The sequence below is a fragment of the Anser cygnoides genome, chromosome 2 (genome assembly GCF_040182565.1).
Source record: "Anser cygnoides isolate HZ-2024a breed goose chromosome 2, Taihu_goose_T2T_genome, whole genome shotgun sequence".
Lineage (NCBI taxonomy): Eukaryota > Metazoa > Chordata > Aves > Anseriformes > Anatidae > Anser > Anser cygnoides.
In genome coordinates this window covers 26,836,325-26,849,901 of record NC_089874.1, presented here as the reverse complement: position 1 = coordinate 26,849,901, position 13,577 = coordinate 26,836,325, and the positions used below count along the sequence as shown (strand labels likewise).

General features: G+C 44.4%; 1 protein-coding gene across 7 annotated transcripts in view; it reads right to left on the bottom strand.

Annotated features, from left to right (window-relative positions):
* DYNC1I1 (dynein cytoplasmic 1 intermediate chain 1) overlaps positions 1 to 13,577 on the bottom strand; it is a 190,909-nt gene that overhangs the window by 23,411 nt on the left and 153,921 nt on the right. For all 7 annotated transcript variants that reach the window (XM_066991747.1, XM_066991745.1, XM_066991744.1 and 4 more), the window contains one exon: positions 2,275 to 2,415. In XM_066991747.1, the coding sequence (XP_066847848.1) occupies positions 2,275 to 2,415 (141 nt within the window). The remainder of the gene's footprint in view (positions 1 to 2,274; positions 2,416 to 13,577) is intronic.

Genomic DNA, 13,577 nt, shown 5'->3' with positions numbered 1-13,577 from the left:
GCAGTTAAATACATTAATACACGTGATATTTTCTACCGTTCTCATAAATACTTAGACATCACCAATCTGATGTCTAAAAGTCAAAAATAGGTTTTTCAAGATTTCTTAACACAAAGGCAAAAGTGCTGGCAGGCTTCTTCTTAGCAAATAGCAAAGCAGAATTAAACTGCTTAATCGAATGCAGAAATCTTGAAAATTATAAACTAATTATGACCTACCAGATAGAGGGTAAAAGCAAACAACAATCACTTTCAGTTATGATGTTTAAAAGAACTGCTTACAGTTCTTTCAGCGGTATTTGTATGTCTGGTATTGCTTCTCTCACATAACAAAACCCTACATCTATTCAAATTCTGCCAGTTTAGCATTTCGAGAGATTTTTAAATTTACTTTATCAGCGCTCAGTAAGGAGACCAAATGGTATTTCTTCCTCCAGACACAAATTCAATTCTCATAAAAATACAAAAAATACAAAAATACAAAGCTCTGATACCACAGAAATAATTTCATTCTGATCCTGAGAGCTGATTTCAACCTCTCAGTGGAGATTATTTGTGAAATCAGGGGTGGCCTCACATGCAGAAGAAAAGCAGGATTGAGCTTGAAGTTCATTTTTATTTTTCTGCTGATGTTCCTATATATTTATATGTAAACACACTGAAAACACAGCAGCAGTTTTCTACGTACAGCCTTATTATTGATGGGAATAGGATCAAGCAGTCCATATTATTATTATTTTTAAAGAAATTATGGTCTCATTGAATTAAATGGCAAAACATCAGTTGATTTTAAGCAAAGCAGGACTTCAGCCCTGGTATTTGGGGGGAAAGGGTTATTTTTTTTTTTTCCTTTTTAAAATACTGGGTTTTATGCTCTGTGTTTAAGCCTGCATTAATGAGAACACCTGAAGGATATGTCCCTCCCTTCCCAAAATAAATTCTGAAGAGACTCCTCCTGTATATCCTCCAGCTGTATGTGCTCTAATTAAAAAGGCTGTGCTGCTTCCTGCTCAGAGCACTTCAAAAGGCCTTACTGCTCCCCTTGACAATGCAGTTTGCAGTGCTGGTTCCTCTTACCTGTCCGTGCTTATTTATGGCAAGCACCATTCACTGGAAGCCATAAACCCTGCCTGTATTTTACTTGGGCTGAAATGTATATCGTGTTTATGGGAAAGACGTATTAATGAACAAACTAATCTTAAAAAAAAACAGCAACAAAACAATACTGTAGAAAACAGGGTACGTGAAGAAAATACTGCTGGTTGTTCTTCAGTCGTCTCTTTTTTGGAAATTAAGGAACGGTCAGTTAATACATGACCCTACTTTTACAATCCCCGCATTCTTAGTTGTACATGCCATTAAATAAAAATTCGTGAGACTTCAGTTCTGGAGAAGTATTTCAGTTCTTATTCTGACAACTGATTGCTGGCCATCTAAGAGTTCAGGTTACACTTTTTTTTTTTAATCAAAAACTATTTCCAGAGGAAAGTGAAATCCTGAAAAAAATACTATCAATATACACCTGCAGCAATTTTTTTTTGGAGGGGGGGGGATCTGAAGTAACAGGAGGAAAGGGAAAAGGGATCCTCAGCGTGTTTAGAAAGTGATTTTTTTTAAAATACAGGATTTGCCATTCTCTGTCTCTGGCTAACCCTTCCTCATCAGTGAGGTGTAAAGGTGTGACTTTCTCCCCGCTCTGCACTTAGTTGCCGCCGTACGGAAACCCGTGGGTTCCTTCGTTTAAGTCTCACTGCAATTTGGGCAAACTCTAAAGAGGAAAAGGAAGGCGAGGGCAGAAAATCGCAGGCGATTCCCTTGGGTGAAGGAGAAAAGCGGGCGGCGCAGCGGGTGCGGGAAGGGGCAGGGGCGCTGCTCTGAGCACCCCGGGGCATGGGACGCAGATGGGGGCGCCCCAAAACGGGAGACGAGGGAGCTCTCTCCACAGACGGCAGCGCCAGCCTCGGGGCCGGGCGGAGGGGAGGGAGCAGCCTTCCCCGGCCGCTCAGGGCGGCTGCCCGCCGGGCCGGCCCTCCCCCGGCCCCCGCAGGTAGCGGGGCGGAGGCGGGGAGGGCGGAGGGGGGCGGCCCGGCGCCCCCCGGCAGCGGGACGGGACCTGCCCTGCCCGGCCCTGCCCTGCCGTGCCCTGCCCGCCCCCCCTCCGGGCCCCCTGAGGGCGCGGGGGGAGCCCCGGCGGGGGGAGCCGGGCAGCGCCGCCGCCGGCCCTCCCGTGACGGGGCTCCGGGCTCGCCCGCCCGCCCGCCGCCGGCCGCCTCACCTCGGTGTCGTTGTTCAGGTTCCAGAGGTCCAGGCGCCCCATCCCGTCCACGCAGGCGAAGAGCGCGGGATGCACTGGCGACCACATGACATCGTAGACATAGTCGGCATTGTCTTCAAAGGAGTAGAGCGGCTTGTTGTGCTGTAAAAGCAGGGAGAAGCATGAAGACTTCGTGGCGCTAGTGCCGCCTCGGGCTGTCTGGCGAGTCTAATTAAAAACTTTGCACGTTTACCAAGTGTCATAAAACTTCCCCGAGATGAAAGCTCCTCGCAAAGGGTGGGACCGCGCTTTAATGGGGCAACAACTGTCCGGTGGGATAAATGAGATGCCCGGCGTGAGGGGCGGCGGGGCGGGGGGGGGAGCGCCCCCTCCAGCCCCAGCCCGGCGCCCCGGGGGTGGGCGAGGGGGTGCGGGCGGGCACGCAGCGGGCACGCAGCGGGCAGGCACCCGCCCGGCCCGGCCCGGCCCGACCCGACCTGACCGCGTTTGCGGTCGGATGGAGCCGATAAGGACGGCGAGCCGGCCGGGCGGCGAGGCTCCGCGGCCCCCGCGCACCGCGGGCGGCGGCTGCCACCTAGCGGCGGGCGGCCCGGCCCGGCCCGGCCCGGCCATGTCGCCTCAGGGCCCCCGGGCCCGGGCAGCCCCCGGAGCGGCTGCCGTGACAGGGCGGAAGGCGGGCGGGTGGCCCCGGCAGCAAACGGCGTCGTTTCCAGCATCCCGGGAGTCGGGAGGCGAGTTAGAAAGTGCACCGGGAAGAAAATGTAATTGTCCGTCATGAATTATTCATCGCGTCTGGCTTGTCTAATTCTGGCATAATGGCTTCGCTAATCCCTGATCAATTAATGGAAAATGAAATTTAAATGATAATGAAAACTCAGGAGATAAAAGGAATTAAGTATTCTCGTGGCTTGTGACAGAAATCTAAACAATGGGACTTTTTTAACTGTCTCCCTCAGCCCGTCAGCTGCCTGTAGCAGCTCCGCCGGGCTCCTCGACGGGGATCCGCAGAAACAGGACCTGTGCTTGGTGAAGACTCGGGCCAGAAATCAGGGATGGCACGGGATGCCTTTGGAAATTTCCAAATCAGATTGACAGGGTATCTCGCAACCTCAGCGTGGTCCTTCCAGAGTACGCCTCTGTTCGTTTTGCAAGAGAAACGACATTACAGATGCTGGCAACGCACCGCGTGGCTGTAAAACACTTTTTCCTGAAAGTGAAGCAGCTGATTGTAATTACTATATCGCTTTTCTTTTGTATATTACTAATTTTGAACAACAAAATAGCTTAATCTCTGCCTACTGCTGGGTCCTTGCCAGTTTTGTTTTTGGTCGTCCTGTGCTGCATAGGGCTTCCCTCGATGTCTGGGCAGCAACACATGGGAGAGTGCGTGTACGCACACGTACCGTACCTCATCTCTGCTTGTGAGTATTCACACGAAGTGGCTTTGTTGCAATACCGTATTGTAAATAACTTTAAAATATTTTTATTTACCGCAGGTATTACAAAGCTATAATAAAGTATTCAGAGATTTAATTACATGATGTTGTCATTTGAAAAAAAAAACAACACTGAAAATGCAAAGGGATTGGCTTCCATAGGCCAGTTTTTCTTATACCTGAATTAATGAAAGACACTTTGAATGCTTACACGACCAGGTCCCAAATGTTCATAACTGGCCTGATATTTTTTATGCATTTCCTAAGAGTATCAAACATTTTGTTTTATGTGACAATAAAATGAAATTAGAGCTTGAGGTTATTACCTCAGATTTATATAACATTTTTTTTTTCCAAAGCTGGAGTTTTGCAAAAGAAAATGAAAAAAAATTACAAGAATAGTTCCTTACTTAAACAAACCCCAATTCTCCAAACATATGTATCTGCTTAGTGTATTATCAGTGCCAGTGGAGGGAGTTACATGTGTTAATGGAATTACTTGCATGCCCATGCTAAAGCATTTGCAGGGTCGAGGGCCAAAGGAAGACTAAGCTTTTGAAGAGGCAGAGGTATTTCATAAGAAATTTCAGAGTGAATCTCTTCAGCTGTGAACCAGGGAACAGAATTTAGAGTGGGCAATACAGGACCACAATGCCTATCTGCAACATTGTGTATTTTCACTGAAAATTAGGTTCAAATACATCAGCCATCTAAACGCTGGAAAAATGGGCATGGAACACAATACTATACTGAAGGGAAAGGAAATCTGGCCATCTGCTAGGTGGCCAATATTTTTCTTAGACATGGGAAATGTGCAGCACATATAGCACTTTAACATTAAGTGTCACGGGAGAAGTAACAAAATTCCATAGAAGTAAAGGGACTATTAAGATATCAATCAATCCAGAGCAGATTTCAATCAAGGTTTCCTTTTTGTCCACATATCAAAGCTTGTTTTGATCTTATTTGAGTGTGACACTCTTAATGCTCTTTTAGTTCTGCCAGTTTCTTTTCTAGTTCATGACCAAAGAATAAACCATTAGAAGGAAAGGTCAGGAGATGTTGCTCAACTGTGAGTCTTCCTGTACAATTTCTAGCAAATGGCTTTAGCTAGTGTGCCTCGGTTTCCCTGTTAGCAAAATAAAAACACTTTCTGAGTAATGGTATTTGAGGTGAAAAGCACAGCAGGTATGCAGTGTGCATTGCATTTAACTTAACTGTGGAAATATTCAGTCGGATAGGAAAGCAGAGAGAAAACCTGGACAAAAATTATTTATCTTTTCAGAGCGATCTCAGACATCCAAAGAGTGAGACACAAATAAACAGAGATGAATAGGCAGTGGAGCAAGATAGGGAAATTAATAATAATCATCATCAGCAGCAGCCATGTGAGCAGCCTGAGCAAAAGGCAAGATCCACTGCAGCATGGTTGAGAAAAAGTGGAGAAAGACCCATCATACAGCACCACCAGGCAGTGTAGTGCAGCTGGGCTACAGCCTTCATAGTTCCTGCAGTGTATCTGTCCTCCCTGCTTGTCTAGTGTTCAGTGGGGAAAAAAAATACATTTCCCACACTATGTCTTTCTGTATTGCACCATTTAGCTAAAGAAGAACATAAGAACAACTGCACTGGATCAGGCTGAATGTCCCTCTTGCTTAGCATCCTGTCTTCAATGATTAAAGAGAGTGACCTTTCTTAAAAACTAACGTTTCATCCTGTCTGATTTCACCCACTGAGGACAGTTATATTGATTTCAATGTGAAGACTCGATTTGTAAGATTAAGTGTGTATATAAATGTTTGCAGGACTTCCGTACTATAAGCCTCTTAACCAAGGGCCCAGGCCCTGCAGATTCTTTTAATGTAAGGATTTATGAGTAAGGACCGATACCAACCACTTCTAGAAAATGTTGAAATGTGGAACCATGTAAAGGTCACTTTAAAGCAGTTTTAAATTACCAAAACTTCAGACTTACACAATCTATAACTAACATATGGCTATTATTATAAAACAACTGAAATTTAAACTTGATGAGCTTTCATTCTTAAATATCAACCCGCTCTGTTACTCAATAGAACAGAAGAAATAGTTTAAAGCAGTATCTTCAGACAAAGTTGCGCCAAATCTACTTATTACAAAAAAAAAAAAAAAAAAAAAGAGTGTTTGGGGTGAAAATTTGGCCTTGCTGAATCAATGGAGTTTTGCCATTGATTTCAGCAGGACAGAAATCAAGCATTTTAGCAGAAAAAGTGAAAAAAACATTTCTAAGATGTGTTTTTGTCTCATTTATTTAAGCAGATAATCAAAATCTATTGTTCATCCTCAGTGTTTGTATACAGTCAGTCATTGTTTAAAAGAACAATGCAGAGTGAACATTTTGAATACATGGGAGCTGTCTAGGAATTAGCACTTGTCTATGAAATAAGAAACTCACCTTAAAAAATAGTAGATATTTATATGAAAGAGGTATTTTTTTTCCACGTATAAATTTGACCAGTCTATTCCACTTATTTGCATAGAATTTTCTTTAATCCAGGAGGCGCCACACATAAAGTAGCTAATTATCCATGTAAAGGAATGTATACATATTCACAGGTTTTAACTAGCATCTGACTTCTTAAAAGCCATGGAAAAAGCAATTGGCCTTGCCTGTTTCATGAAAGGAGTGTTTTACACATTGGCACAATTTCTATGGGTGTCAGCTCCACCTAAAGGTACTTCCCTAGACTGTACCTTCAACACTAGAGATGCATGGTGACACCACACACTCCATTTACTGAGCATCGTATCTCCTTTTTCTTTTCACTCCATTTTCTCCCCTTCTAAAGACAATAGGCAAAATCCTTAGTTCTGGCTGACACTGACTAACTACAGCCATGAATGTGGTGCAGTATTGTAAGATGATTTAAGCAAATTTAATTTTTCTGTGTGTGCAGCAAATATGACAGATTCATTAATCCTTGGCATAGAAACTTTCCAAACTAGGTGGTGTGTTTTTTTAGGCTCAAACTCTGGCTCTCGGGCACTTGGACAGAGCAATCCCAGAGTGTTCCCGAGCAGAGTGGCTGTTGTGTCTGGGCCTTGAACAAGGGAAGAGGAAAATTTGGCCCCTGTGGCAGGCAACTTGTATAATTAGTCTTTATTCACTAAAAAAATATAAAAAAATAAAATTACAAAGTGGTGTCAAAAGATAACATCTCTTCCAGCATAGGTAACACGTTAGAATCACAGAATGGTTTGGGTTGGCAGGGACCTTAAAGATCACCCAGCTCCAACCCCCTGCCATGGGCAGGGACACCTCCCACCAGACCAGGCTGCCCAAAGCCCCATCCAGCCTGGCCTTGAGCACCTCCAGGGATGGGGCATCTACAGCTTCTCTGGGCAGCCTGTGCCAGCGCCTCACCACCCTCAGAGTGAAGAATTTCTTCCTTATACCTAATCTCAATCTACCCTTTTAGTTTAAAACCATTACCCTTTGTGCTATCACTACAAACCCTTGCAAAAAGTCCCCCTCCATCTTTCCTATAAGCTCTCCTGAAGTAGTGGAAGGCTGCAGTAGCGTTTCATTGAAGTCTTCACATTGGCAAGTAAAACTCTACTGTCTTTAAGGCAAGTGTTAAGGTGCCAAACTGACCAGATACAAAAGATCTGAAGATAGGGCATAGCTTGTGGTCTTCCACTCAGGTTAGGAATTGAGTACCTTCACTCTTTTCATAGACCTAAACTAGGTTTATGGGCCTGCTAGGCCCAGCCTTCTCTGTACTGAGAGGGACACCTTACTGCTTTGCTGAATCCAGGCTTATCTTTTCCCTTCTGGTGCTGCCAGTTAGCTAGGCCAACCCAAAAGATGCAGACAGGGTAAGTGAAACCTAAAAGCTGCTGGGCATTTTGAGGTGAATACTCCTTGGATCAGCTGCATCCCCGTCTTGACCTTTCCTCCCTCAGTGGTCTCCCTTCTGGGCCACCAGCTGTTAGGTGCTTGGGGTTACTTGTGCAGACATCTTGTGATGGGGGAGTAAGTCCTCTGCTGTGTGTAAGGGTCTACTACTCTTGTAAGCCCTTACGTTCTCCATTTGACTCAGTATGGAGACAAAGTTGCCTTGTTTTTTATTCTGACTGATTGATCTCAATGGGAATTTTGCCAGTTCTGGACTGCCATGTTTTCCCCAAATCTCTTTTCCAATAGTTATGATAATTTTGGATAATCCAATGTCTTCTGCTTTCACAGTATGCTTATGGGACTTGATTTAGCTCAGATTACGCTAACTTTTAGAAGACACAGTATTCCCAGGAACTGTTAAGTTGCCTTAGAAGAGCTAGCACTAGAAGCTATAAATCAGAGGTGCTAGTTACAGGTATATCCCTGATGGCTGAGCAAAGCCTGTCTGCATTCTCCCCAAAGGCTATCATTATCCCCCAGACCCCGATACTGTACAACTCAGAACTTGCAGTCTTGCCCCACCTTTTCCAGGCAGAGCCAGACCTTCATGGATGACAGTGGGAAAGCAAAAGGGGGATGTTTATGTTCTTCAACTTCAGCCCCCCAGTTTCACCGTCTGACTGAGGTGCACTAAATCGAGCTATATGAGCAATAACTCCTTTACCTTTCGTTAAATTCCTGTTGGCAGTGGGATTCAGTCCTGAACTGCAGTTGAGCCTCTGGGGCTCACTGGACGTTTCACTGGGCTGTGACCTGTGTATATGTTCTAAGTACTGCAAGGTGTGATCCGTAGCCGAACGTATCTTCCAGTATGTATGGGCAATTATTGGTGTATTGGGCTAGAGATACTACCACTAAGTGCTTTTAAATGTTATGATTCAGTACCTTTAAGGCAAGTTGTTGAACAATAAAGCCCCCTCTGCTTTGATTAATGATGCTGAATGCAAAGTCAGTGGTTAGTAAAATAATTACTCTTCAAGATGGGATTGGTTTCCTGGCCCTGTTGAACTAAATGGAAACACAGCCATTTATTGTGCTGTTACTCCTCAGGTCTGCGGTGTTGCTGTTAGAAGCAGCGCACTTCTTTTGTTTACAGTGTAAGGAAGAAAATTCTCCAAAATCCTGACCTCCTAACGACAGCAGTGGGAATGGGAGCTAACCGGGGCCTCACAAGACTGACTCCCCATATACGCCGCTTTTCTGTCTTCTGAGACGATGGCACCTGCATCCAGTCACACAGTTTCACGTAGTGTCACCTCACCGTCAGAGGACTAGGTCACTATATCAAGGGTAAAACTGCATCTGTGAACCAAGGAACAGGCTTCCTTTTTAGATTCAGCAGTGATAGAGGGGAGGAAGAAGTGAGTGTGCAAACGATCCCTACGCTCTTAGGAGCCCTGTTTTATTTAAGTTCTGTAGGGTTACTACACTGATTGTTTTGTGGCATCCTAAAAGTTGTAGGCGCTCAAGGCAGAAAACCTTTCACATTTAGAAATCATTGTTCTTGCAGAGATGCTAAAACTGTTGCCTCTCTTAATTGACAACAATAAAAAACTCCAGTATTTTTGCATAAACATGTGGGAATTATTATAGACGGAGGAGGGGACAAGGGTGAGACTGAAAGGGAAGGGGGTACGAGAGCAGACCAGTCTGGAGATAACATGATGATTACATTTTTGTGGTTTCCTTCAAAGTCAAAGCGTCACGGGTGAACATACAAGAAGGAAGCAAAGGAAAAAAAAGGTTTGATGATTGGCACAGGCGGTTTTAATGAGAACCGAACTTAAGGTCTAATACTGTGGCACGGAGAAAAAGCATAAAAGAACTTGGAAAGTCAGACATCACCTGACTTTCAGGAGTGTCAGAAAGCCAGACAGCAGAGCTTTCAGGGTCTGTGGAGATAGCCTGAAAGTCACACTGACGGGTAAACTGCTTATTTGGTTAATCCTCCTGATCTGTTTTGAGTCCTCTGCAGAGATGCAACACGTTCAGGCTGTGCTGCTAGATGACAGCTCTCTTTGGTCTTCTAGCTGTCTTCTATCCTGCCTTTCCACTTGGTGGAAAACGACCTTTCTATTTTCTCAGGAAAAAGAGCATGAAGTATGGCATTCCTCTTTACCACCGTACATTAGCTAGGGAACTATTTTCAGTGAGTTTGATATAAATGTGTATTACCTGATGACTGATGTAAAATAAAATTAATTGATATCTGCTTGCCACGGATTAACTTCACAATGCATCAGGAGGCATGTAGGGCCTCGAAACTACAATACATGCTGAGGAAAGATTGTACGAAGAGGCTAGTACGCAGACTGGGTCACAATGAGGCACCCCAGCTCACTTTTCTTACCAGTTCCCACTAGCCAGGCTGATGTATGCTTGTTTTTACATTTTTAGATCACCCAGTTTAATTCCCAGTCTGGAGTCCCTCTTACTCCACAATGGAAAAAATTGTGCCTACAGGTTTCCACTGCTTGAGGTTCATACCTTCTGCTTCACTTGCCCACATCAAGCTGGGTGCTGTGTGGATAAAAACAGTGGAGAAGCCTGTACAGGTACTTGCCATTTGTTCTGTATTTCCTCAAACTGCTGACTTCATTGCTAAATGTTAATCAAGTTTTCCACCTTTTATTTAAAACATGCTTTAAGCAAGCCAGCACTTCATCTTATGCTACTAACTGTGCACTTCCATCACCAGATTACTTGAAAAATGTCATTTTCTTTTGGAATTTCTATCTACTTCTAAAGACAGCTTGGTTTCTTCTTTAAGAAGCTCAAAACTATAAAAGGTCTTATTGTCCCTGCTTAGCAAACTGATTCACAGTTTCTGTCGCTCCTACTCCTGCCTTTATATTACTGTTTTTCAGGATTTTTTTTTTTTTTCAGAGAAGCACTTGGGGGACTTGCTGAGGAATATGAGTCAGGTACGGTTTTGCTAGACTGACACAAGGAAGAATCACCAAACCCTAGTCAGAGCGTACATGAAACACCGAAGAAGGGCGGATGAGGTATTTTACCTGCAGTCGTCACTCGCTGTTTATATCCCACACAGGTGGGATCAGGAAGCAGCGCTGGAGATGAGTGGGATGCTTCGGGGGAAGCCAAATCGCTGTGACAGTGCTCTCCTGTCAGGCAGGAGAGGCAGTGGCACCCACTTACCGGCCAACCCCTGCTTGAGTCAATGGGACTGTCTCCCTGCCTCAGGTCGGGTTGCTAAAGAGAGGTAGTTCAGCCCCAATTGCCTACCAACGTTTCTGTTCACACAAAATGCTAAGGTACGTGTGTTCCAGACTCCTGGAGAAAGCTCTAGAAACAAAAAATCTTGCGGTAATATTTTATAGCTGGTGTTCAACTAGGTAGCTCACTCACCCAGCGTTCAGAAACACAGGTGGCTTGAGATCCTTCTCTTTCCTCTCCACCTTTTTCTCTCCTTCTGCTGTCTTTTCTGGTTAAACTACGGGGCCAGGTATGCTCTTCTGCAGCCGTGCTTCCATGCTGGGATCGCTGCCTGCTCTGTTTTGCAGCCCCCACTCCTCCAGCACACTCACAGCCCTGCCGTTGCAGGCGTGCCACTGCCACTCCAGCTGGGTACGGGAAAATTACTTTGTGCTACAGGCGAGGAGGGGAGTGGGATAATGGAGCTGCGGTTTCAGGGGATCGTTACTGCCGTGCTCCCACCCCCGTCACTCTGACTGAAACCTTCAGTATGAGGCCCTGGAAAATTCAGGTTTTTCTTTCTAATGGAAAATACTGCTTCATCATAGGGTACCTGGCCCGGCATTGCGTGTGGACTCGGAGAATTATTAGGCTTTCAAGCAACTCTGTTGTTTCAGTTTCAGTGTTCCAAGTGCCAGCAAGAACAGGCAGGAGCATGGGGAATACTGCAGAACAGCCAGTACAGCCTGATGTGACAGCACTGTCTGCTAACAGTCCCGATTAGTATTTGTAGCTGCTACCACCAGGATGCCTGCAGAGCTTTCGTGGGTCAGCAAGCAATGATTTTGAGGCTAATTATTATTGAAGAGAACTCCATCTTGTAGGATTTTGAATACAGTTCCTTTTTTCCTGATAACAAAAGTCTCTCGCATAGCAGAGAAAGGACTGCTGCATGAAGCAGGTGGGAGAAAATTTCCATTAGTGAAGAAATCCTGGCTTTTATATATTGATAATTCTCCCGAAATGGCTCACTGCTACATGTGAGCCTGATCCTTCAGCATAATTCTGCAACAGAACAGTCAGTGGGAGGTTTGCATTTTGATTTCAGGGAAAAAGGAATCAAGACTTTGTTTTGTATGGATTATATGAACTCCTGAAATCAAATTCCACTTTCCATTTGCAAATAAAGCTTTCACTGGCTACAGCTGGATTTCTGTTAGGATTTTCTGAAGTAAAGTTTAGCCCAGTGAATTCTTCGGAACAGCCTCAGTATTTTAGATGACTTTTACTTTTCTGTGCATATGCCATTCTTCACAAAATGATTCACAAAGAAGCAGCATGGTTGGCATGAGTAAATGAAATATGTCGGCCAGCTGAAGAATATTTTCCTATCACTTTTCAAATACGGCTACACTGAAAACCAAAATCATGAGAAAAATTTCATGTGAAGAACTTGGGGTTGATTTCAAGCCACCTGACTTCACTTTGGTTTTGCTCCTTAAAATTACCTAGAAAATACCATAATCTTCTTTTTTGTACAGCTGGATGAGAGCCAGACCTCTGGCTCCAGAGGTAAAGGGCAAAAACTAAAAAAATCCTGTCTGAACAGGCAGCTCCACCCTCTTCCCCAAGTCAGCTTGGCCTTTTGACAGAAAGTGAGCTCTGAAGCAAATTCATTCATTGCCTTGTTTTTGGACAAAACTCAAAATTCTGAACTCACACCACAGGGAGACCATTTCCATGAAATTCAGCATACTATTTTATCATCCTTTGTCTTTCCCTATAATCAGATAAAATTAGCATTTGGACAGTGATTAATCAGATTAGTCATTTTAATTGCTTTTATCAAACAGAAAAAGCCTGTGCTGGAAAAGTAGCGTTGTCAAAGGAAAGTGATAGCCTTATGAGCAGATTCAAAAACAAGCTCCATGTTGTAATCCAGCGGGGGGGGACTGTTCTAGCCAGGTATCTGAAATAAGAAGGGTTAAGTAGTCCATTGAGCTAGACATTTGATACCAAAAGCAAGGTATCAAAGCAAGTGGGAGAGAGGGAGAGAAGAAAATAGGGAGGGCAGTCCATATTCAGTCTATGTGCTCCCACAATAGACTGAAGTTTTGGTCTCCCTCACAGTATATTATTTCTTTTCATCTTTTGCTTCTTGATGTTATTTCTTATGCCTCCCTAAACTCCTATAGCCCTTGTGAGATGACCAACCCACCATGGCACCGGAGACAGACTGAGATTGCATTCAGATTCAGCAGGGTGTTAGGTGCAGAAAGGCAGAGGTCCTGATATCCCTGTAGTTTGCTTAAGCGTCTGCTCAGAGCACACACACCCCGTCTTCAGCTTGTATTTTAGCTTTTCTGATTGCAGAATCAAGGTGTAGCTGTGTCTGTGCGGCATGGGATAAAGAGGCTGATTCCTTGCTGATAATGGCTTGAGAGAAGCCAAAATAAGAAGACAGACCCTGGTGCTCAGAAGTGCTGCCACATCTGACAATTTAGATAAGACCTGAAGCTGTCTGAGTCCAAGAAAGCCACCAAAAGCTCCAACAGCCAATTGTTTATGTATCTGCCTGACCTTGGCTTCTCAGTGGACAGAAGTAATGGTGGTACCTCCAAGAAATGTCTAAAATGGATGCACCATAGTTACTTCTTTCCAATGGCTGCATAAGAAACCAAAGTATGGAAGTCCAAAATAATAAAGGATCCAAGAGGATCCAACTTCCAATATGCAGTAAGACAGATCTAAAGTACCTCATGTGCTAATGT